Genomic DNA, 26080 nt, shown 5'->3' with positions numbered 1-26080 from the left:
TCTTTGACAAAGCAGGAAAGAATGTCCAATGGAATAAAGACAGTCTCTTCATTAAATGGTGTTGACAGCCACGTGCAGAAGAATGAAACTGGACCACATTCTTATACCATATAGAAAAATAGACTCAAAATGGATGAAAGACCTAGATGTGAAGGAGTCCATCAAAATCCTAGAGAACATAGGCAGCCACCTCCTTGACTTTGGCTGCAGCAACTTCCTGCTAGACACATCGCCAAAAGCAAGGGAAACAAAGGCAAAAATAAATTATGGGAACTCTATCAAGATAAAGAGCTTTTGTACAGCAAAGGAAACAGTAGACAAAACCAGAAGACAGCAGACAGAATGGGAGAAGTTATTTGCAAATGTCAGATAAAGGACTAGCATCTAGCATCTAGAATCTATAAAGAACTTATCAAACTCAGCACCCAAAAAACAAAAAATCCAGTCAAGAAATGGGCAGAAGACATGAACAGACATTTCTTCTAAGAAGACATACAAATGGCCAACAGACACATGAAAAAGTGCTCAACATCACTTGGCATCGGGGAAAGACAAATCAAAACCACTAGATACCACCTCACACCATTCAGAATGGCTAAAATTAGCAACTCAAGAAACAACAGATGTTGGTCAGGATGTGGAGAAAGGGGAACCCTCTTACACTGCTGGTGGGAATGCAAGTTGGTGCAGCCACTCTGGAAAACAGTATGGAGGTTCTTCAAAACAAGTTAAAAATAGAGCTACCCTATGACCCAGAAATTGCACTACTAGGTATTTATCCAAAGGATACAAACATAGTGATTTGAAGGGGCATGTGCACCCCAATGTTTATAGCAGCAATGTCTATCATAGCCAAACAATGGAAAGAGCTCAGATGTCCATCAACAGATGAATGGATAAAGGGGTGAGATATATATATATATACTCAGCTATCAAAAAGAATGAAATCTTGCTATTTGCAATGACATGGATGGACCTAGAGGGTATTATGCTAACCGAAATAAATCAGAGAAAGACAAATACCGTATGATTTCACTCATATGTGGAACTTAAGAAATAAATCAGATGAACATAGGAGAAAGGCAAACCGTAAGAGATGCTGAACTCTGGAGAACAAACTGAGGGTTGCTGGAGGCGGGGTGGGGGGGATGGCGTAACTGGATGACGGACACGAAGGAGGGCACTTGATGGAATGAGCACTGGGTGTTGTTTGCAACTGATGAATCACTGAATTCTACCTCTGGAACTAATAATACAGTGCATGTTAACTAAATTGAATTTATTTTTATTTATTTATTTATTTAAAGATCTTTATCTATTTATTTGACAGACAAAGATCACAAGTAGGCACAAAGGCAGGCAGAGAGAGGGGAGGGGGAGAAGCAGGCTCCCTGCTGAGCACAGAGCCCGATGTGGGGCTCGATCCCAGGACCCCGGGACCATGACCTGAGCTGAAGGCAGAGGCCTCAACCCACTGAGCCACCCAGGTGCCCCTACTTGTTTATTTATTTTTTAAAAAGATTTTATTTATTTATTTGAGAGAGAGGGAGAGCATGAACGGTAGGGAGGGGCAAAGGGAGAGGGAGAAGCAGGCTCAGCAGGGAGCCTGACACAGGGCTTGATCCTTGATCCCAGGACTCCAGGGTCATGACCTGAGCTGAAGGCAGATGCCTAACCTACGGAGCCACCCAGGCACCCTAAACCGAATTTAAATAAAGAATACAAAAATAGGGGCACCTGGGTGGCTCAGTGCGTTAAAGCCTCTGCCTTCGGCTCCGGTCATGATCCCAAGGTCCTCGGATCGAGCCCCGCATCGGGCTCTCTGCTTAGCGGAAGCCTGCCTCCCCCTCCTCTCTCTGCCCGCCTCTCTGCCTACTTGTGATCTCTGTCTGTCAAATAAATAAATAAAATCTTAAAAAAAAATACAAAAATAAAAAATGGAAAGCCTTTGTAAAAAAAATTACCTAGGGCAAAACAAAGATAAGTAAATTATCTGTCCGCCCAACCTATCTCTTCTCCCTGTAGAACGAATCTTCTCTTGCATTCCTCATGCTGATTACCATCTCCCAGCCCCATTTTCCATTAGGCTCAGCGGGCATCATGCTTGGCGAGGAGTCCGTGAAAGTGCTTTCATTTCTTTCGATATTAAAAGAAAAGCAATGGAATGTGATCCATTCTGGATTACCCATCTCTGTACCCCCATGGTTGTAAAATATAATTTTAAATGTTTATGTGTGTGTGAGTGTGTGTGTGTGTGTGTGTGTGTGTGTGTAGGGAGGGGACTTACGCACGGAAAAGCACCCACAGTCCAGGACATGGCAATGTGACCCTGTTGGCTCCTAATAACTCAAGATTAAACTGTAACCTTCCTTGAAGCTTGTGTTCTCTGGTTTGGGGACTTACGGGGTGGGGCGCCCTGTTGCTTTCACAGCAGGATGAAGTCAGAGGCACTGAGCAAAATTAGAAAGCTAAACCAAACAGAGGGCAAAAGGGACTCTTACCCACCGGGGAGACACTCAGTGCTGGGGAAGGAAGTAACAAGGTGTGGAGGGCGCTGGCTGGGCTCAAGTGCCATCAGGCCAGTCACCAGCAGAGTGACCTTGCATAGGTCACGTGACCCCTGCCTCCCCAGCCTGCTGAAAGCACAGAACTAGGTAGTGAAACAGCGTTTTAAAGAGTGAAGGGTCAGTTTCCACAAGAGATCGCCCTCTGCAGCCTGAGCTCCTTGAACCTGCAGTTCATGTGTAAGATCAGGAAGTCCCCTGGTAGAAAGGCCCAGGGCTCGGAGGAGAGTTCTGAAGCCCAAACCAAAAATGGGTGAATTCAAAAAAGATAAGGCATCAGTAGCGAGGATTCTGGCAGGGACCGTGATTCAGGACACAACCCTTGGGTTCTTGGTCTCCTCAAGAGGACCCGTGAGAAAGTCAATGGCAGCCGGCCTGTGGACACCAGCTCCGCGGGATGGAGCATGGCGGAGCAACGGTGAACACAGAACAGAGGCATTCTGGTGTGCACAAGCTCACAGCAAAGACACTAACTTGAATTCCCCAAATTACACTGTAAACTAAGGTGCCCCAGAATTGGATCTGTCATTCACAATGGGGTGGGTTTGCAGGAGAGAAAGAAACGGCTACCCAGTCTGACTTAGTATCCCACCGAGATCCCTGGGTAGAAGGGAAGTGAATTCCTGCACATAAGCCATTTAGCAAGTTGGCTGAAGGTCATGACTCCCGAAAACAAGGTGGTGAGAACAAGGGCAGGTGGGGGCCTGGGTGCGTCAGGAGGTTAAGTGTCTGTCTGTGGCTCAGGTCATGATCTCAGGGTCCTACAATGGAGCCCTGCATCAGATTCCCTGCACAGCAGTCTGCTTCTCCCTCTACCTCTGTCCCTCCACCCCACTCTCTTTGTGTCTATCAAATAAATGAATAAGATATTAAAAAAAAAAAAAAAAGAACAAGGGCAGGTGGTTTGATGCTGGCTCTAGGTTTAGACCTCTTACTGCTAATAGCTGTGTGACCCTGAGCAGATCTCTCCTTTTTTTTTTTAATTTTAAATTTTTAAATTTTTTATTTTTTCCTAAGCAGGTCTCTTACCTTCTTTGAGCCTCTGGTTCAATACCTTAGTATTTCTTAACTGCCTGGATCAGAAAAATCTCCAGAGGCTCTAGATTTCAAACACCGATTATCAGGCCCCCAGCCAGAGGCACTGTACTGGAATTTCCAGAGCTGGGTTGTGGCTGTGGGCATTTTAACACGTTTTCCAGGTGATTCTTACACTAGGCAAGTTGGGAAACATATCCTTCTCAGCACAATGTGAGTGATAACAGCACTTCCCTCATGGGCTATTGGGGGCATTAAACGAGATTACCGTGTACAGCACTCAACACTGTGTTGGCACGTCGGGAGCCAGTAAGTACTAGCTTTTATCACTGAAAATCATTACTGCCATTTATTTAATAAATATTTACCGTGCACCTACCATGTGCAGGGTCCAGATCAAGAGCTGGCAAGCTATCGCCCAGCACCTGTGTTTGTACGATCTGTAAGCTAAGAATGGTTTTCACATTTTTTTTTTTGGTAATGGTTGAAAAAAAAAAAAAGAAAAATAATATTTCCTGACATGGGAACGTTTTAGGAGATTCAAATTTTGATGCCCATAAATAAAGTTTTATTGGAACACGGCCACACCCACTCCTTTACATACCACCTATGGCTTCCGTGTTCCACAGAGGAGTACATAGTTGCAACAGAGACCATGTGGCCCGCAGAGCCTAACATATTTACTATCTGGCTCTTTACACCGGAAACTGAACCACTGCTCTAAGGCAAGGGACTTCCATTAAGATTCTTGTATTTTGGCCATATACAAAGATTTTTCAAGGGCGTGATTAAAGAAATCAATTATCAGATTCTCGGTTTTTGTATGTACTTTTTCCTAAAATTGATCATTTGAGAACATACCAGAAGGTGGCTCCCCATGAATAATCTGCACCAAATAAATGCATAGAGCTATAAAATCTCTGGGACAAAAAAAAAAAAAAAAAAAAAGGACAAAATGTTGGAAATCATGGTGTCAATGTTGAGAAAGTGTTCCCTGCCCGGGGAGAGAAATCCCAGGTGACTTTCAGTTCTTTGCTTTTCACAAAGTTGACCCACTTAGTTATGATTGATCATTATGTGATTTTCTAGCACATCATTTGGAAGGAATTAAAATAATTGAGAAGCATCACTGTAACAATATAATTTCTCTCTCCATATCATTATTTATATGGAAGAGACTTCTCAGACTTTACATCAAGAAGAAAGAAAATAATTGAAGATTACCTGTATCTTCTTCTAGCAGTTGGTAAAAAAAAAAATTTGTTCTTAGGTAATATTCATCGAGGATATGTAAATAAGCCGATTCAAAAGTAGGCCCCTCTATCTCATCAACACATTTATTGCCAGTAAAATTTTCCTTATATTTAATAATTATCAAAATGCATAATATGTTTATGTTATTTACAGCATACCAACCAAAAAGTTTTTCCTTCTTTTTTTAAGAGTTTATTTATTTAATCTAATCTCTACACCCAATGTGGGGCTCCAACTCATGACCCCAAGATGAAACTCATGTGGTCCTCTGACTGAGTCTGCTGGGCGCCCCCAGAAATGGTTTTTAATGATGAGCTGGTATGGAAAACATGTTTAAAGCTTGGAGCTCTATATAAATTCTTGTAACCACTATGGAAAACACTGTGGAGTTTCCTTAAAAAAACTGAAAATAGAACTATCGTATTATCTAGCAGTTCCACTTCTGGGTATTTACCCAAAGAAAATGAAATCATGAGTTCAAAAAGACACTGGCACCCGTGTGTTCACTGAGCATTATTTATAACAGCCAAGATACGGACGCAACCTCAGTGTCCATCAATAGATGAACAGATAAAGATTTGGTATAATATACAGGTGATGTATATGTATTACTCAGCCATTTAAAAAAAAAAAAGAAATCTTGGGGTTCCTGGGTGGTTCAGTGGGTTGAGCCTCTGCCTTTGGTTCGGGTCATGATCTCAGGGTCCTGGGATCGAGCTCCACATTGGGCTCTCTGCTCAGCAGGGAGCCTGCTTCCCCCTCTCTCTCTCTGCCTGCCTCTCTGCCTACTTGTGATCTCTGTCAAATCAATAAATAAAAAATCTTAAAAAAAAATAAAAGAAATCTTGCTTTTTGTGACAACATAGATGGACCTATAGGGAATTATGCTAAATGAAATGAGTCAGGGAGGGAAAGACAAATATCATATGATCTCACATATTAAACCCAAAAAGCAAAACAAATGAACAAACAAAACAGACTCACAAATACAGAGAACAAACTGATGGTTGCCAGATGGGAGCAGGGTGGGGGACTGGACGAACTGGGTGGAGGGGACTCAGAGGTACCCCCTCCCGGTTATAAAATAAATAAGACCTGGGGATCTACTGTGCGGCACAGAGAATATATAGTGACCGATGGTAACTAAACTTACGGTGGTGACCATTTTGTAACATATATACATAACAAATCACTATGCTGTGCCCCTGAAACTAATATAATATTCTATGTCAATTACACTTCAATTAGAAAAAACAAAGCTTGGAGCTGTATGGTCATAAGCAATAAAAAATGTAAACGTCAAATGACAGAACTATAATTTTTTTGCTGAGAAGTAGGAGGAGATGAGCAACAAAATAATTTTCTACATTCTAACATTCAAGCCCCACGTTCAAGACCCTCTCCCTATTCTGGAAGCTTCAGAATCCGGTTCTCTCATTCCAGCTAGCTGAGGTGAATGACACGAGTCCCTACTTGTTTTTCCAGCAACACGGACAGTTTGTCTCAACGTGGCTGGTCACCAGATCTAAGGCAGGCACCTCAGAACTGGAGGAGATGGGATCACACCTTCCATCTCCACTAGAACAGAGTTTGAAGATTACTGGAGAGAAAAGAATCCTACGCCCAAAGGTATCATTCATCAGCCCTGAAAGAAACGCCAACCGAGGTGCCCGTTCTAAGCGATATACTCAAGAACTCACTCTCACAGGATGACTGTAAGATCAGAGTAAAGACACGAAACAGGGAAGACGAAGAATATATAAGAAACGATGGCAGACGATGACCGTCGTCATCTTTGGCCAGATCTAAGTGGGTGAAGGTAACACAGGAATTAGAAGACAAACCACAGGACAAAACTTAGCGGAAGCTTGGAAAGAAGCTCAGGAACTGTCTTCGCAAAATTTGGGGTTTGGGGAGAAAGGGGCTGCAGCAAGAGATGAGGTTCAAAGGCCTCCTGTCATGGGGGAATGAGACTTTTTAGTGGGAGGTGGGGGCATGGTTACTCTTTATATTTGAGACGGCACTAGAGAAAAGTAAACTTACAAATAATTGGTAAAGTTTGGAAAGTAACTGTTCGCAGAATGGAGACACAGGCAGGAACTTTCAAGAGAAGAGGAAAAGGCTAGAAAGAAAAAGGGAGAAAAAATCATGAAGTTTAATAAACAGTAAATATTCGTTAAGACAGAAGTGAATGTACAAAGTCTATGTGACTATGATAAGAGCAAACCGTGTGACTTCTCCTACCCAAGACAAAGGGAAGCTGATAAAAGAAATATCTCAAATAACAGAGTAGGCGAGAGTAAATAAACAAATGTAATAAATATAAATGTATTAAAATAATGTATAAAATGTATAAAAATAAATGTAAATAAATATAAAGCAGGGCTTAGAATATTATCAAGAGATAAAGTATAATGTAAGGTCAAAAGCTACTGAATGGAAAAAATAGGTACAGAAAAAAGGAAAAAAAGGTAAAATCGACAAAGAACATATAATAACCACGAACTCATACACCTCAAACAACATGGCGCAAGGGATAATAAAACAAAACACCCTAGTAGATATAAGAAAAGCTTGGTTTAAAAAAAGATAACCATGCTGAGAGGTTTACAAATACTTCTTTTAAACTTTCTCAAACAGAAAAGATGAGAAGAACTGAATAATTAAGTCAAAGTGCTTCTTCTTTTTTTTTCAGATTCTATTTATTTGAGAGAGAGAGTGCACATGAGTTATGGGAGCGGGGTGGGGGGAGAGCAGAGGGAGAAAGAGAAGCAGACTCCCCGCTGAGCAGGGAGCTGGATGGATGATGGACGGTGTGGATGCTGGGCTCCCAGGACCCTGACTGAGACCATGACCTAAGCCAAAGGCAGGCCCTTAATGGACTGAGCCACCCAGGCGCTCCGCCCCACTGCCTCTTTAAAAAAGATTTTATTTATTTATTAAAGATTTTATTTATTTATTTGAGAGCGAGAGAGAGTGAGCAGAGGAGGGGCAGAGGGAGAGGGAGAATCAGACTCCCACTAAGCAGGCAAGTCCCATGTGGGGCTCGATCCCAGGACCCAGGGATCATGACCCCGAGCCAAAGGCAGATGCCTAACCAACTGAGCCACTCAGGTGCCCTTAAAGATTTTATTTAGAATGTTAATTTTTTTCCCCCAACATGCTTATTTCATAGATACCTGTCAATCTTAGCAAAAATTGGTCAGATGCATGGCCATAGAAAGAACTGATAAATTACAGGGGCACCCGGGCTCCCTGCTCAGCAGAGAGACTGCTTCTCCTTCTCCTTCTGCCCCTCCCCACCATGTGTTCTCTCTCTCGAATAAATAAATAAAATCTTATTAAAAAATAAACTAATAAATTACAAAATGTATGTATTTTCACAGATCACATCCTCAGGCCCATGAATATAAAAAACTACAATTCCAAATACAGCTTTCCACATTGTAACTACTTGAAAAATAAGAAACGTCCTTTTCTATAACCTTTGGATTCTGCCCGGACAACCCACCAAACCAAGCAACCCATCCTGAAACTGAAATAGCAAAGCATCTAGAAACTTCTAAAAGGAGGATACTTCATATACAAATCTACAGGAATATGGATTTTGTGAACTATTTAAAAAGTTTAAAAAAAATTTTTTAGATTTTATTTATTTGACAGAGAAAGATCACAAGCAGGCAGAGAGGCAGGCAGAGAGAGGGGGAAGCAGGCTCCCCGCTGAGCAGAGAGCCCGATGCGGGGCTCGATCCCAGGACCTTGAGATCATGACCTGAGCTGAAGGCAGAGGTTTAACCCACTGAGCCACCCAGGAGACCCTATTGTGAACATTTTTGAAAGACCCCAAAATAGGCAAAAAAGAAAGATTGGGTGTCCTATGTCTTCTCTGCTCTGGGTTATCTAATTTTTTGGACATTGGTGCCTTTCGTTGTTTTCGAGATATTTTACAACCTTCTGAGGCACAGAAACATATAATAAGGCAAACAACTCGTCCACAGGAACGTGAATGCACTTTGTCCCCTCGGAAAGTCCGGATGTTGCCACGGAGACACTGAGCCGCTGTGCATGCGTGTGAATTTCTGGCTGCCTATGTAACTGAGCATGCACTGAATCCTCCTGTGAGCCTGTTGGAGCCTGCTGAAACCAATGCCCTCATTAATATCTTCATGACAGTTCACCCATTAACATTTTACATTTGTAGGACACTCATGATTGGAACTTTTTAAAAAATGATCTTCTAACATTGGGTGAGGTCACCGTGGAAAATACATAGCTTTAAATGCTTTGATCATGAAAGCCTCAAAGTCAGCGAACTTAGAAGAACTTAGAATAACAAAATAAACAGAAAGAAAAGCAGGAAGGAGATTAATTAAAAAGAGAAAAGCCGAAATGAATAAAATGGAGGAGGGAAAACTGAGTAACTAACAGCAAAAGCTTCCACACGAATATTTTTGCTTTTACTTTAATACAAATGAAAATAGACAAACCCTTTGACAAACTAAGGAGAAGACTGACAATACAAGAAAACAAAAACAGAAACCCTGCCCGGGTCTGAGACCACTACCATCCGAAACCAATAGCCATAAGAAAGCTGACAGACCCCTCAAAATGCCAAAGATTTAAAACTCTTTTTAAGAGGATATTAAACGGAATGTGAAATCCAGAGCAAAGTGAGTAATTTTTCATTTTGCAAAATAAAAATGACCCAAATTGAGCCACATGGGCTGTAAAACGCAGACTGGTCATTGCGGGAAATAGTAGGGAAGTTTTTTTTTTTAAGGATGGGCCACAAGAGAGGGACGAAGACTACATCATAAACAGATCATTCCCGACATAGAGAAGCTATTGCTAAATGGCTGAAAAAGAAGGGAAGAGCCCCAATTTATTTCCAGAGTAGCATCACCTACAACAAACAAGCAAAAATCAGAGCCTGAAAAAGAATCCCAGAGATCAACTGCACTTATGGATAGAGTCATACAACTTTCAAGCGAAATACCGTAATTGCAAACCGAGCAGTGTGTTTGTTAGAAGAATAAGCCAACACAACCCATGGCTTGTTCAGGAATGCAAGGTAATTCGTACCAGGCTATACAAATTCACTACATGCACAGACTTCAGTCCCAAACCCAAGGAGTTGTCAAAAGATACTGAAAAGATATTTGATACAGTTCAGCAACTTACCCTGATACAAACTCTAAGTGAAAACGGCAGTAGAAGAAAATGACCCAGGTCCTAGAAAAGCCACCACTCAAAGGGCCGGTGCATATTATATTAACCCAGGAAATTTTAAAGCCATTCATATTAAAACTGGAGACACAAAAGGACGTCCGCTGTTGTCAGCTTTGTTTGAAGGCTGAGGCTAATTACAATGGGACAAGGAAACAATTGAAATAGTATAAATATTACAAGGAAAAACAACCTGGAAATGAGATGACTGTATCATAACCATTATAAGTTATATTTGTCAGAGACCAGGAGTTTCTAATAAATAAGTATTATTAATTAATAAGAAAAAAATTTTTAAAGATTTTGTTTTTAAGTAATTGCTTCATCCAATATGGGACTCGAACTTACAACCCCAAGATCAAGAGTCTCATACTCTACCAACTGAGCCATCCAGGCGCCCCAATTAATAAGAATTTTTGCTAAGGGAGCTCAATATAGACAAATACACCAAATACAACTATTCATTATATGTTTGCAACTATTTTTTTTTTTAAAGATTTTATTTATTTATTTGACAGAGAGAGATCACAAGTAGACAGAGAGGCAGGCAGAGAGAGAGAGAGGGAAGCAGGCTCCCTGCTGAGCAGAGAGCCCGATGCGGGACTCGATCCCAGGACCCTGAGATCATGACCTGAGCCGAAGGCAGCGGCTTAACCCACTGAGCCACCCAGGCGCCCTGTTTGCAACTATTTTAACATGGAAAAATCCTATTTATAATTATAATAAAATGATAGAATAATAAGGAAATATAGCCCTCATATCATAAGAACAGATTGTATATGAAGAAAACTATATGAATAATGGTTACCCCAGGATTTGAATAAAGGTTTTTGGGCATAAGATTTAACATATTTTAAAAAGTCATTCTTTGTATAAGTTCAACATCACATGGATCCATTTCTAATAAAAATTCTCAAAAGGTTTTTTTGGGGGGCCCTTGAGAACTGCTGGATAAAATGATAGTTCATTGGAAAGAATGAATATCTAGGAATTGCTAAGAAAATTCTGGAAAAGAATAGCTAGAGGGAGGCTTTGTGATCCTAAAAGACAGTAAGGCTCGCCTTAATGCTATTATAATAAAATGTGTGCTGCTGGCAAACCAGAGAAGATATAAAGATCAGTGAGACACAGCAGAGCTTCCAGAAGCAGAACTAAGTGTATTCAAGAACTTCCATTTACAGGTGAAATTAGGATTTCCATGGAAAGGAAAATAATATTTTATTTAAAAAATGGTCCTGGCATATGTGGGCTCCCAAATTCCCATGTCATATGGGCATGGAATTTTTGCTGCAGTAAGTTGCTAACTAAAGACAAACAACACATATATTAAAGAAAAAACAAACAAACCCTTTTTTTTTTTTTTAATCTCAGGGGAAGAGGTGACCGTCCTAGAAAACACAGGAGCCCTAAGTGATGCACCCGAAGGCTGACTATAGGAAAAGAGAGTTCTTTCTGTGAGGTGACAGCACCACAGGAACAGTCAGAAGACAAAGGACAGGAGGGGAGAAATTGTGACAGACATGGGGTTTGTGTTCCCAGTGTCCAACAACCCAAGGAGAAACACGAGGGAGAATGCGTTTTAGGTTCACAGACAAGAAAAATGCCAATGATCAACAAGTCTATATAGAGATGTCACAGAAATGCAGATCCAAACACCAGCTGGGGAAATGCACAGAGCCCAGATGGCGCATTTTATTCGTCAGACTGACAAAACTTGGAAAAGACGGCTAACAGCCAGGACTGGTGATAGTTGGGGCCCGCACCATGAGGAGGCAACATTTCGAAAAAAGCAATCTGAATCCATACGCAAGTACAAACTACAGACACTCACTGTAACTCCAAAAGCACAACTGAATATGGGCAATTGTGCAGGAGAGTGATTGCTACTGTTTTTAATGCGAAATGAAAACAAAACAACCTGAATATCCACGAGTAGGGAGTTGAATAATGCACGGTATGTCTCCACTACTACCTTTTGCTTAGAAAAACATTAGAGATAGATGTATTCACCCACAGCCGTGTGCATACATGGATAGTAAGAGCAGATGCAGTATGGTACAATACTAGAAAAATAGGGAAAAACCTTTTCTACATTATTGTTTTGAGTCTGTGTAAGTCAGTATGAACACGGAGAAAACTTAACATTACTAACCTTGGGTAGAAGGATAATAGGAAGGGCGCTGGAGATGACTGGCTTGGTTTTTGTACAATTCTGCATAGAGTTTATTATAAGGAACAAATTTTGCCATTGTGGTTTGTTAAAAAAAATCCAACTCTGTGTGTGTGTGTGTGTGTGTGTGTGTATGCATGTATAGGTGTGTATGGAGAGGAGCAGCTAGCTGGGGATATAAATATACAAAAGGAAATATATAAACAGAAAATAGTATGCTTGATTCAAACCCAATTCTGTAACTGGAGTAGAAACCATACGTACATAACATAGAAACAGAGGAAGTCCATTAAAAAAGGAAGTCCATCAACATGGTCACAGTTTTTATGTCTGGATAGTAAGATTACTAGTAATTTTAATTTCAAATTTTTTAAATTTTTATTTTTTGAAAGAAAGATTTTATTTATTTATAGAGAGAGGGTGTGCACGGGGTGGGGGAAGGGCAAGGGGGAGAGAGACTCTCAAGCGGACTTGACGCTGAGTTCAGAGCCCGAGGTGGGGCTTGACCCCTTGACCCCAAGATCGTGACCTGAGCAGAAACCGAGAGTCAGATGCTTAACCGACTAAGTCACCCAAGTGCCCCAACTTTAATTTTTTAAAATAATATAATGTGTTTTGCATCTTTTCTACCTTGAATGCACATTACATTTCTAATCAGGGGGAAAAAAATCCTTTAAAATTTGAAGAAAGGGGCATTCTGGAAAGATCTAGAAAACAGATTCACGACAATAGAAATGTCCTGGCTAAAACTGAACAGCTAAATAGTTTCTTTAAGAGCTGTAGGTGGGACACCTGGGTGGTGCACTCAGTTAAGCATCTGACTCTTGGTTTTGGCTCAGATCATGATCTCAGAGTCCTGAGATAGAGCCTCGTTGTGTCAGGCTCTGCGTGGGTGTTGGAACCTGCTTAAGCTTCTCTCTCCCTCACCTTCTGCCCCTCCACACACCCCCAATTAGTGCTCTCCTTCTCAGTTAAAAAAAAAAAGAGAGCTGTAGCAATAATTCTAAAGCAGTGAAATTATTAAAATATTAACCAGCAAGCTGCAAGCTTTTTCATTTTCTTGCCAAACCAGTTAATGACTCGTTATTACCATCGCTAATATGAAAATAAATTATGGCAATCCCCCCGCCCCGTGTTCAAATACTGAGGATCAAAGAAAGAAAGGAGACAACTCTAACTTTACAGCTATTTCCTAAGGGAAGCTGATTTTCCTATTCCAACAGGCAAACCCTGAAGGTTTCCGCATCATAGCCTTTTGTGTATTTCCTTAGTTTGTTATTACCAAAGAAAAGGGGAGAGAGGATGGGTAATATCTTTATGTAAAAGTGAGCTAATCTGCCTGAGAATTTTAATGTTTGTGTGCTAGGAAAGTCAAAGTGATGAGGGCTCTGGTAATAATGTAAGGGTTTTCCAGTTACCTGGGTGGCTCATTTAGTTAAGTGACTGCCTTGGGCTCAGGTCATGATCCTGGGGTCCTGGCACTAAGCACCCCCTGGGGCTCCTTGCTCAATGGGACGCCTGCTTCTCTCTCTCCCTCTGCTTGTGCTCTCCCCTCCGGTGTCAAATAAATAAATAAACTCTTTAAAAAATAATGCAAGGGTTCTTGTAACATTTAAATGTGCTTTCCTCACCTATCCTTGCTGACACTCTGTGAGAGCATGTTTCAGTCATTCAATATGCATTAAAAGCCCACGATGAGTTGAAGATCCTGGTAGAGGCTGGAAATCAGAGATAACTGGTTCAGGGCTTTGCTAATTCACAAGCGTGGGTAATTCTAGCTTGCTCTCTGGCGCCACCTACTGATCAAACAGCATTTTAATTCTAAAACAATAATATTTGAATTCCCCTTTCCTCAATAGAGCCTAGGCTTCTGAAAAACGCAAGTGCTTTTCCAATCCTGCTCGTCTTGTCCCTGGGATGGCACACATACTGATGCTTAAAACAACAGTATCCTAGAAAGCCATCCTAAATGTTAATAGAAACTCACATCATATTTGCATCTAAACAGAAATCTCAAGTTTCAAAATGGAAATGGTATCACTGGGTCACTTTAGCACGAGGCATACTTAAGTTGACTGTGAAGGTGGTAAGACATTTGCATCACATCGATCGGAGGACTAAAAGCCTTTGCTTCTTCACATTCCCTTTAGTTATAGGATAATTCACACCCCGCTATGCTCCGGGCATACTGTGACTTTAAAAAATCATTAACATTCAGTATATTTTACTCACATATCAATTTATTAGGAAACCATTCCTTTTTTTTTCTCATTAGCACTAGACATTTTTTGGGGGGAGAGGGGGGTCAAGTATCCATGTAACATTATGTAGAAAATGGTCCTCATGCCAATAGATTTGTATCCATGTACTAAAAACAGTAATAGCCCAGAGTTGGAGGGAGGGTGTTTCAGAACCATGACTTCAGAGAGGTTGGGAAGTCTCCCATCTCCCACACAAATTTAATGAGATTAGAAAAAACCCTTCTCAGAACTGGGAAATCAAGCTGGACAAAAAAACGTTATTCACTACTCACTGCCTCGAATTCCAACCCCTGATTGGAATCACCTTGGCGACACCCAACAGTCAGAACACTTCGAACACGGCGACTCAGAGGTGGTCTCAACATCATCACAAGCATTTAAAAAATTATAGTAAGCAGTATAAAATTACAATTTATTACGAGGGGAGGGGTTTCACAACAACCCTTAAAAACATTAAGAGCAAACCTCTCACAGAACTCTATTTAGGACTTCGTGTTTTTGTCACTCCTTTTCCCCCTTTCTTTTGGTTTTTAGGTACTAATCTGGTATGGAATCCGCTGGACAGAGCAAGGCTGGGTGGGCTCCCCCTTGAATGATGGAGTAAGTCTGCTTGGGCAGTTCTTGTTGGGAGGAGGAGGAGAAGATAGGCGGGGCCGTGGTGGCCACCGCGATGTTCTGCCCTCCATCACTCACCACTGTCACTTCAGCCGTCCCCTCCTGAATCAAGGCATTAAGGCCTTCAAAGTCCGTGCACGTGATTCCCGAACTGGTGATGAAAGTCTGGTTGCCGGAGCCTTCCTGGGGGCTGCCGGGGGTGGTGGGGATGAGAGTCTGGTGCAGAGTGGCGCCGTCGGCCTGGTCGTGAGTGGTCAGCAGGACCGCGGGCTGGCTCATCGCGCCCGCCTCGCTGGGACACCCCGAGGGCTGAGGAGGGGCGATCAGATTGACCTGGCGCAGGATCTGCAGCCGGCTGTTCCCAGGGAGCTCCTCGGCGTTCTGCGCCACCAAGGCGGGGGGTACGATGTTCACCGCGGCGGCCGCCGCCTGGATGATGGTGTTGGCCTGCGGCACTTGGTGCCCCACGATGATTTTGACTCGGCCCTCGCTGAACGGGGGCACTTGGCTGGGCTGGAGGGGCACCTGCAGGTGGCCCACGGTGAGGGGCGCGGCCGGCTGCTTGCTGGGGTCTATCTGGAACTGCAGGACCGTCACGTCCGAGTTCTTATTCTCATTGTACTCACTGTGCTGCCTCTTGTGGCTGCGGAGCGAGTCCTCGCGCATGAACGAGGCGTCGCAGATGTCACAGTGGAAAGTCTTCTTGGCGTCCAGCTTGGCCACCTGCCGGCCGCTCTGTCGGCCCGCGTCTTTCCTCTCCGCGGCCTCGCTCTTCACCATGTCCCCGTGGAACTTCTTCATGTGCTTGCTGAGGTTGCTGGGCTGCTTGGTGTCGAAGCTGCAGTAGTGACACTTGAAGGGGCGGTCGGTGCAGTGGATGCGCTCGTGCACGCGCAGCGCGGCCTTGCTGGAGCACGAGTAGCTGCACTCGGAGCACTTCTCGGGATGCTCCGACTGGTGCGCCCGGCTGTGCTTCCGGAGGGTGGCTTTGCTGTCACCCAGGAAGTCGCAGTGCGGACACTTGAAGTTATTCCCGCTGTGCTTGATGCGGATGTGCGACTTGAGGTTGCCCTTCATGGTGCAGCGGACATTGCAGAACTCGCACTTGAAAGGCTTCTCCCCCGAGTGCACGCGCATGTGCCTTTTCAAGTCCGAGCTGATTTTGAACTTGGCGCTACAGAGCCAGCACTGGAAGGGGGCGTCCCCTGTCAACACAAGGTGAGTTTCGATAAGAACAGGCAGGCAACAACCACAGCGGATCCCCCCGAAGCACACACCAGACAATCGCTTATACCAAGGCAGGCGAGTGGAGCCTTTCCCACCGCAGCTGCTAGCAGCCCCTGGGAGAAAAAAAAAAGGGAGGGGGGTGGCGTGGGGGGCGGGGCTTCTTTTCTTTCCCCAAACCTAAACCACCCGCACCCTTATAAAAACCCACAAGAAAAAGGGGAGATTGAAAGGAGCTATTCAATGGTCCCAAATAAAATAGTGTTTGTGAACACACTTATGTTCTTTAAAACGACCAAGCTATGGTTCAATTTTGCTACTGTGCCTGCTCTGCTAATTGTTCCCAGTTGTGTAAATTTTGCATAATCCGTTGATTCTGATTGAGTTACATGTTGTAACAGACACGAGGACGCATTTTGGAAACCGTCCGCTCCACGGTCCCTCATCAGAACAGTCTTTTATAAAGCGATTGAAATGCCCAGCTTACGCTTCATGCAGATTTTTATTAATAAAGACGTGTTTATTGCGCAAAATTTATTTATCCCACATTGCCAGCTGCGTTCTTTACTTGTGAAGTTACGAAATCCAGCTGCTTGATTTTTTTTTTTTTTTTAATTCATGGTCGCTGAAAGATGAGCAGAGAAAGTAAAATTGCAAACATCTGAATGCACAGGACACTCCAAATTTGTTTCCTCAATGAATGGCAAATCCGAATCACCTACGGCACTGAGAGTTCAAGCAAATTGGTGACCCTGCCCATTCCAGTATTGCTGAAGAAAACAAAGTAGCAGCTAACATTCTTCCGTTGTTTCCAAGATGGTAGGCGCTCTGCTGAGCACGTCACAAGAGTGGTCTCATTTGATGATCCCAACATTCCCACGAGATGGGTACTATGATTGGTATTATTCTTTTTTTTTTTTTTTTAAAGATTTTATTTATTTGTTTGACAGAGATCACAAGTAGGCAGAGAGGCAGACAGAGAAAGGGGGAAGCAGGCTCCCTGCCTAGCAGAGAGCCCAATGCCAGGCTCGATCCCAGGACCCTAGGATCATGACCTGAGCCGAAGGCAGAGGCTTTAACCCACTGAGCCACCCAGACGCCCCTATTATCGGTATTATTCTTAACACTACTGTACAAATGAGGCCTAGAGAGACTACATCAACTTGTTCATGGTCACCCAGTAGTACGTAGCAGGGCTTGGATTCCTTCCAACCCAGGCTGGCTCCAAAGCTGGTATTCCTAGATGCCGGGTAATCATCTGTGTATGTGACTGATGTTAGCTTTCTCAGGCCATAAGCTCAAAGAAGATGGGCTTGTGTTCCGGCCTTTTTGGCCTAAGGTCTAAAACATCATCATAAACTGCTTAATAAATGCAAGTAAGTAAAGATGGCAGGGAGCAAATTTGACAAGCTTCTAGAAGACTGAGCAGCTCAAACCTAAACCATGCTTTGTATGACTAAAGACCACCAAGATCATGCACAGGAAGTTCAAGAACAAGGAATGGTAAGCTATAGCTTGTGGGCCACATGTGGCCCACTGCCTGCTGTTTTATAAATAAAGTTTTATTGGAATCTAGCCACACCCATTTGTTCACATGTTGCTTATGGTTGTTTTGTGCTACAATTGTGACAGAGACTGTATGGCTTGCAAAGGCCAAACCCTTTGCTATTTGGCCTTTTACAGAAAGTTTGCTGACTCTTGGCCTTGGAATCTTTTTCTTAACCTCTTTGATGCCAGCAACTCCTTTTTGGCAGTTTAGAGAAGCCCATGGACCCTTTCTTAGAATAATGTTTAAATACAAAAAGCAAACTAAATAAAAATCAATAGGAATGCAAAAGAAACCAAGTCTAATGAAAGAATTATATAGAAAATTAAAAGAAAAAATTCACGATATAACAATGTGTGTGCTTTACTAAAGTCTTCTTTTTTTTTTTAAATTAACTCTACACCCAACATGGGGCTCGAACTTACGATCACAAGATCAAGAGTTGGATGCTCCACCCTGTAACTGAGGCAGCCCCGTGCCCCTCGGTGTGCTTTATGGATGCGTTAAATAAGATCTAGTGGAGGATCTGTAACTATAATGATTTCTAACTAGAAAAGAGCATAAATGATATATTGATCGATCTCTAACAACTGTTATGAAAAGATCTGTGATTTCTGCTGGCGGCAAGTTCATATGCACTACTCATAGATCCGCTGCCAATTTTCATAATGGAAGGACACGCCCAATTTCAATACAGGCTAGTGAAAATGAAGATGTAATTTTTTTCCCATCCAAGTTCATGGACCATCTAAAATCTATTCATGGATCCCTGAGTGGAGGAGTCTGTGGAAGGAGGAATTCTGCTCCAGGATATCCTACTAGGTTTGCCCATTATATCCCTGCCCAAATTAGTGACAATCTTTTTTACCTTTTTTTTTCTTTTAAGCCATCAGCAGAGGTAAAACCCAGAAACACCGGATAACCAAATCTCACAGCTGAGTTGCAGAGTTAACAACAGTTTTTGATATGAAAGCAAAGGTTTCAAATCCCTTTGTCATCTTTTTTTTTTTTCTTTTCAAATCACAGATTTCTTAACTGAGGCATACCGGTCAGTAATAGTTCCCTGGGACCATGAGCTCTCCAAAGCTAATGACTACGTCTGTTCCTGCCCTCCACGTGATCCTTATAGTGTCTAGTATCTTGTGGGGACTTAATGAATGTTGTTGAATGAATAAGCAATTGATATATGTAAGCTGACAGACCTTTCTTGAGTTTAGCTTGCTATGAAAACCACTGATGATGAAAATCTAAGCAATGAAAGAATCAAAGCAAAATCCTATTAATTTTATGATTTGTAAAATTTTCTAAGTGCCATGGATTCCTAAAAGGGAAATGAACAGTCTATGGAGACATCGCATAAGCACACGTTTAAATTTTTGAAAATTCACTTTTTCTAGACCAACTTGACGATGCTACTATCAATGGTTAAGTCTATCCTTATAAGTCAAAATGATTCAGAACCACTTGGATAAATGAGTGCTTCAACCCCTCTAACATAGGCGGGGGAGATTTCTGGAGAAAATCAGTTGGCCATTGGTGATGCCTATGTCTTAACTTTCTTTTGCAGATTTCAAAGATGTTCTCAAATCTCACCATCTCTCCCCTCTCCCTGTAGCCATGGCCTCTGCCACATGTGCAGTTATGCATGGTCTCCGGACAGGGGTGGGATGACCTGCCATGAACCTTGACAATCATGTGACTGGATCTGGCTGATGGTATTTTCAGTAGACTTGATCCAAGTAATGGCTTGAGATGGGCTTGAACACTGGGTTTTGCTCGCTTGCTCCTCTGTCAGCCATTGCCATGAGACGATCGAGGCTGGCTTAGAATGCTGGTCCCAGGAGAAGGGTGACAGAAATGTGGAGCAGCACTGGAATCCCGCAGCCGAGACCAGCGGATAGATGGCTCACAGCCGTGTGATTCCCAGACGTGTGAGTCCAGCCAAGATCAGAACTGCCGAGGTGACCCCCAGTGGATCCCCCGAACGCCAACAGAAAAGGCATGTCGTTGGGTCCACTGAGGTTTTGTGGGAGAATTTGTTATGCTGCATTAATGTGAAATAGAGAGCTAATACCAGAGACTGGTATCTAGAAACAAGAGTGCTGCCATAATAGAAAATTAAAATATGCGGCATTGGCTTTGGGACCGGGTGGCAAGAAAAGACCAAAGAAGTGGCAGGGTGCACTGTTTAATGGTAAACATTTGGTCCAACTGTCATGTGCCATTACGTTAGTAGATAGAGATTATAACACACCTGTTGAATCTGGGACTTGAGCAAAGAGATTAATTCTGGGCAGAACAGTGAAAGAGCCTTTGAGTGGCATATGATGAGGTCGTATAAGGAAGAGACAAACTCATACAAGAACTGGCCATTTTTCTAAATGGAATTTAGAGAGAACAGAGCAAACTAAAGACGTGATTTCCCATCTCCAACTAACAAAGGGTTTTCACAGTAGGACAGAAGCCGGGGGACAAAGGTCATATCCAGGGATGTGATCTCAGGGGTAAGACCAAACGAGAAATGAGGGGTGTGAATGTCAAGTTCTTCATGAAAGTCTCCAAAAGAATTAAGTTGGCGCCAGGTAGGTTCTCCAGCTGGACAAGGATTCCTAGGAACATCAAGGATTCAGCCACAGAAGGTTATCTGCCAAAGTGCCCGCAGTGGGGTTCAGAAGGAAGAGTTTCTGAGAGAATCGTGGGCATGGCTTTTGGCACACAGACACACAGGAAACTCACAAAATTTTGCACGTGTTTCTACCAGCAAACCCGTCATCCCCATTGACTAAAAAGAGCCCTACTTTTGGTAGGCAGGAAGCAGGCTGAGAATGTTTCACAAAGGTACTTCTTCCACAACTTTTTGGAAGTGGCTCAGACGGCTGATGGGAAGATGCTTCGACGGGCAGAGTCAGGAACCAGGGGACATGTGCCCAGAGGGATTTTGGAAATCCATGGAGCTGGGACTGTCAAGTGCCTCGGACATCAGGATTACTGGAATTACCCTGGCTCTCTGTCACCACTGGACATCAGGAATGGAGGAGCAGACGACTTCTCTTTTTACTTCAAAGGAACTCTAGGTCAAGAGAAGCCATATCCAGAACCGGTGGAGATCAAGGGATCCTGGGGTTTGAGCCTGACCCCGTGACAAGGTGTGACTTATGTGGGTCTTAGGAAGGTGTGATTATATCCACCTGTCCGAGTTGTGTGTGACAGCATGGTGGACTGTGGTGGTTTGCAAAAATGGTCGCAATTCTTTACCCTCCCTCCTATCTCTGGCTTTTGCCCTGTAACCTCGTGGTGACCTCCCACCGTAGGTGAGCCCGGCCCCATCCCTGATGTCCGGACCCACCACATAGCCTGCTTCAGCCAATGGGATGCAACCAGAAGCTGGAAATGGGCCTATCCACTGGATATGCTTGCCACTGTCACGAGAAGGACAAGCCTCAGGTAGCCCACTGGTCCAAAAGGAGGATGAGAGGCAAGTGGAGCAGAGCCGGACCACCCCAGCTAAGGCAAGTAGATAGACAGCTAACCCACAGGCAGCCGATCCCCAGCCAAGGTCAGTGGACACCCAGCCTTTCGCCCCACATGTGACTGAGCCAAGTCAAGATCAACAGTATCTGGCCAACTGGCTAGACCTGAAGTATGTGAGCGATACTCGATTACAATCTGCCATTGAGGTTTTGTAGTGATTGTTACACAGCATCACCGTATCCAGAGCTAACGGATACACTTGCCAAAAGGAAATGTCAATGACTCGTTAAGTGACCTCCCCTGCTGCGTTTTCCCATGAAGCTGTCCCAGGCTGAACTCATCTGAGTATACTTCAAAAATGACCGGAATGCAGACACTACGCGGAAATTTATTAAAAAATGCGTTGTTGACATTTCTCTCACGATTTCATGGAGCTCACCTTCTCATCGAATACTTTACTAGTGAATAAGTTATAGAGTGGCATAAAGATAGCGATGAGGTTATAAGCTCAATGATTTTTTTTCCCCCTCATCGAGAAAGGCTCTTCCGGGTGGACGCAAAGTGAACCCGCGAACCGTGCAATGAGCAGACGTCCCCCGTTCGTGTACTGAGATGGTGCCTCAGCACTTTAAGGTGCTTTTCAGCAGCTGGCGGTGAGGAGCCCAGCGTGCGAGCAGCAGGAGGGACCTACCTGTGTGGGACCGCAGGTGGACGGTGAGCTGGCTGGAGTTGCGGCTGGCGTAGGGGCAGATCTGACATTTGAAGGGCCGCTCGTCCGAGTGGATCCGCAGATGTTTGTTGAGGCTGCTGCTGTCGGCTGCGGCGTAGTCACACGTCTTACACTTGTAAGGCTTCACGCCCGTGTGACACCGCATGTGGGTCTTCAGCTTGTCTTTCCGGCTGAAGCACTTGCCACAGACCTCACACTTGTGGGGCTTGTCTCCTTCAAACACACACACAGAAGGCATCAGAAAACAACACTGAAGAAGAAAAAGGCTGATCCCCCGCTCCGGCCCACTGGTCCAAAAGGAGGATGAGAGGCAAGTGGAGCAGAGCTGGACCACCCCAGCTAAGGCAAGTGGATAGACAGCTAACCCACAGGCAGCCGATCCCCAGCCAAGGTCAGTGGACACCCAGCCTTTTGCCCCACATGTGACTGAGCTTTATGGTGAGAGGAGTACGCGGTCAGTGAAGGATATTCAGGTAACTTCAAAAGCTAGATAGAAAAATTTGCCAAGAGCTAACTAACATCTTGGGGTGGGGGGGTTATTCTATTTTGCCTCTTGCCATTTCTTGTTTTTTTTCCTGCATCAAGTATGAATTCCTTATCAATTAAAGATAGGTGACTCACATGTCTGAAGTAGAACTAAGGAGAATAAGGAACTGTTCATTGTCTCCTTCCGTTCTCTCCTTTTCCTTTTTTTCCACAGATACACCCTAAAGCTCAATCAAACACACTAAGTTTTCAGAGAGCTTGGGGCTGAGCAGCTCCTGGCTACCTTCCCCAGCCCGGCTCGCAGCCACGAATCATTCTGTAGCGCACTCCTCGCCAATGAAATGGCAGAGAGGGTCAATGTGTCCCTTCTGCAAAGGGACACTGCTTGCCTTTTACTTTCCTCTTTCTGCTCTTCCCAGCCGTTTCCGAGACATGGGGTGAACGGGCAGGTGAGGGCAGCTTGCCTGCAGACAGCTGATCCCGTGACGTGATGCGCTTTAATGACGCAGAAGCAACTTAAGTCCCTGGCTGATCTCGAAGGACAGAGCCGCTTATCTGCTCTAGACCTTGTGCTTAGCTCCAGACAGTTACGTGAGAGAGACATAAAGCCCTACGGCATGGGAGCTGGGGTGGGGCTCTCTCTGTCACGGCAGCTTCATCTATACTCACTAACACACCTACTACCCATGAATGACTGCTGATTTTTTTACGGGCATCTCTCTAATTATTTGTGTGTGATTCTCCTCAATCCTCCTAACCACTGGGATTAGAACCCACGACGGTCTTGCTTTCTGAGTCCAAATGCAACAAGGCCTCCCCATTGACTACTTCCTTGCACATTAAATAATCCCGACTGTCTTGTCACATCATTACATCTCTGCAACATGATTTGTAAAGTGGAAGGATTTCACTGTCTGGAGGTACCACTGATTATTGAACCAGTGTCCTACCTGGCCACTGAAAAGAATGAAGCCGACATGTACTACTGATGTGGAAAGATGACCAATATTAACAGCAATTTGCAGGGATGCTATATATATTATTAACTTAATAAGAGATGGAAAAAGTAGATTCTGTGTATTTTTAGGGTGAAGATTGGTCTTCTAGAATGAGACACAGTAGTCTACTAAGACTGGTGACTTTGGGCTTATACCGAATAAGGAAGTGGGCTCTGAGTCAGGATTTTCCCTTTTTACTTAACATATTAAATATGTCTCTTGGCTAAATCCTAAATGCCAAGTGCTAAAATGAATGGTCAGCCAAAGCTGATCACTACTGTCAGAGAGCAAACGTCTGTGATTTAAGAATATACCTCAAAGTGTATGAAAGATTCTAATTTTATTAATAAAAAATGTTAGCAGTCAAATTTAAAAATCCATGAACAAGAATTTTTCAGTGATCGTCAGCAGCTGATTAGCTCCTGCGGTCGCCAGGCTGTGTACGTGTCACTCTGGGCGGCCGCCGGATGCAGGAGCAGAAGGATGATTTCGGGCCAGCCCGCTAGGGCTGCTCCTGGCCACACCCTCCCCTCTGAAAGTAACAAAGGTAAAGACATCTCGTCAACTCTCCAGCTGGAAGACGTTATTGGAGTTGCTGCTGTCACGCAGAAACCATCCCAGGACCCAAGCTGGGCTACCAGCACGTATAAGGTGCTTCCTGAAGATGTGCAGAAACGGACTTAAGGTCCCTGCTTCACTTACGCATCTCGAGTGTTCCCTGGGTCCTCATGAACAACGACCACACTCTACTCTGGCAAGGATACATGTGCTACGCTTCACTCGACTGGCAGGATCCACGTCCAAGCCGCATGGAGAGATTCTTTGTTTGTGACATCAAGAATGCTTACAAACACTTGAAACTTAATATTCTGATAATCAGAATAAATCCAAAGGACGTGACACTGTGAGGTTGGTTAGAATGGGGTGGGGACACCAGCGTGGCCAGGCCATCACTAGCCATGGCCAAGAAATTTCAGAAATCACGGCTGGAGATTTCATCTTCCAAATGTGAGGCCGACTTTGGGCAATTAGTGACACCCCAGCCTGCCTTATACACTTTATACTCTCTACATTCACAATCTCTCATTTGAATTATGAGTATCTAATGCTTTGTTTAAAATAGTCTAAATGCAGTTCCTTCTCCATTCAGAAAATCCGAGAGACATAACCATAGTATATTGAAGAAAATTAAAGTCACCAGAAGTACATTTTTCTTCTCCATGCACCAATCTTTTCCTCTCCTTTTACTGTTTTCTTTCTTTCTTTCTTTCTTTCTTTCTTTCTTTCTTTCTTTCTTTCAAGTAATCTCTACACCCCACATGGGGCTTGAATCCATGACCCCAAGATCAAGAGTCACACGTTCCACTAACTGAGCCATTCAGGCATACTGTCAATCTTTCCCTTTCCTTTTATTATTTGTTTATTTTTAAGGATTTTATTTATTTATTAGAGAGAGCGCAGAAGCAGGCGGGGAAAGACATGGGGAAAAAGGGTAGCAGACTCCCTGCTGAGCAGGGAACCCGACATGGGATTCAATCCCAGGACCTTGGGATCATGACCGGAGCTGAAGGCAGACGCCCAGAACCTCCCAGGCACCCCTTTCCTTCACCTTTTACAAAAAATATTTATTTATTAAATTTTACCTTCAAAATGGCAAAAATAACATACACACACTCTGTATCCAGTGATACAGTAAAGATACATTAAAAAAAAATGGAGTCTTCTTCCCCTTCTTTCATCCTTTATCAATTGTTACACATATACACATTCACAAGACCATCGCATCAAAATAAGAATACATACCTTTAATTTTAATTAATTCTGGCAGATTAATTGTCAAAATGGTTGGAGCTGTTTACACTTCTACTAGCTAGGTTTGCTCCTATCTGTCCCAGCACTGGATTTTATTGTTTTATATATTTTCTGCCAAAATCTTGTACGGAAATAGCATCTCATTTTTATTGAATTTGTGTGTGTGCTCCTGTGACAACCAGCGAGGTTCCATGGCCTATCACATGTCTGACTTGTCCGGATTCCCGGCTCCTAGCACAGAGTAGAAGCTCTGGGCATACGTGCCACAGAAATGCCACTTACCAGTGTGAATTTTTAAATGACGCTCCATGTCCTTCATGCCATAGGCAGTCTTGAACTGGCAACCTTAAAAAGGCAAGAAAAGATTAATTACAGAGGGAAACATCGTAATCTAAGGATGGAGAAACCTGGCAGAAATTTCCTTAACCAAGTGACAAGAGTAAACCCCACAGTGAGCGGGACAAAGGGGTATCACGTGCCTCCTGATAGGAGGCCCTCAGGAGGACAGACATCACATCCATGCTTCCTGCCCACAGTGCAGAGCCTAAAATCTCATTGTGAGGAAATAAAAGACAAACCCAAACTGAGCAACACTTTACAAAATAACTGGCCTGTACTTTGCAAAAATGTCTAGGTCGTGAAAGACAAAAGTTTAGGACTCAAGGAAACCGAAGAGACGGGAAAATTC

General features: G+C 43.5%; 1 protein-coding gene across 3 annotated transcripts in view; it reads right to left on the bottom strand.

Annotated features, from left to right (window-relative positions):
• ZFP64 (ZFP64 zinc finger protein) overlaps positions 1-26080 on the bottom strand; it is an 87743-nt gene that overhangs the window by 43469 nt on the left and 18194 nt on the right. The window contains exons 4-6 of one of the 3 annotated variants that reach the window (XM_032878954.1): positions 25675-25737; positions 22058-22309; positions 14470-16330 (exon numbers count right to left, since the gene is read on the bottom strand). In XM_032878954.1, coding sequence (XP_032734845.1) covers positions 15048-16330; positions 22058-22309; positions 25675-25737 — 1598 coding nt within the window. In that variant the 3' untranslated portion in view covers positions 14470-15047. Of the gene's footprint in view, positions 1-14469; positions 16331-22057; positions 22310-25674; positions 25738-26080 lie in introns of those variants that run through there. The other 2 variants (XM_032878952.1, XM_032878955.1) reach the window with 2 other exon arrangements.

Source organism: Lontra canadensis, unplaced genomic scaffold (genome assembly GCF_010015895.1).
Source record: "Lontra canadensis isolate GAN:19392208 unplaced genomic scaffold, GSC_riverotter_1.0 scaffold65, whole genome shotgun sequence".
In the NCBI taxonomy this organism is placed as follows: Eukaryota; Metazoa; Chordata; class Mammalia; order Carnivora; family Mustelidae; genus Lontra; species Lontra canadensis.
Note: the sequence above shows the minus strand (reverse complement) of the source record. Positions and strands in the feature narration are given on the sequence as shown.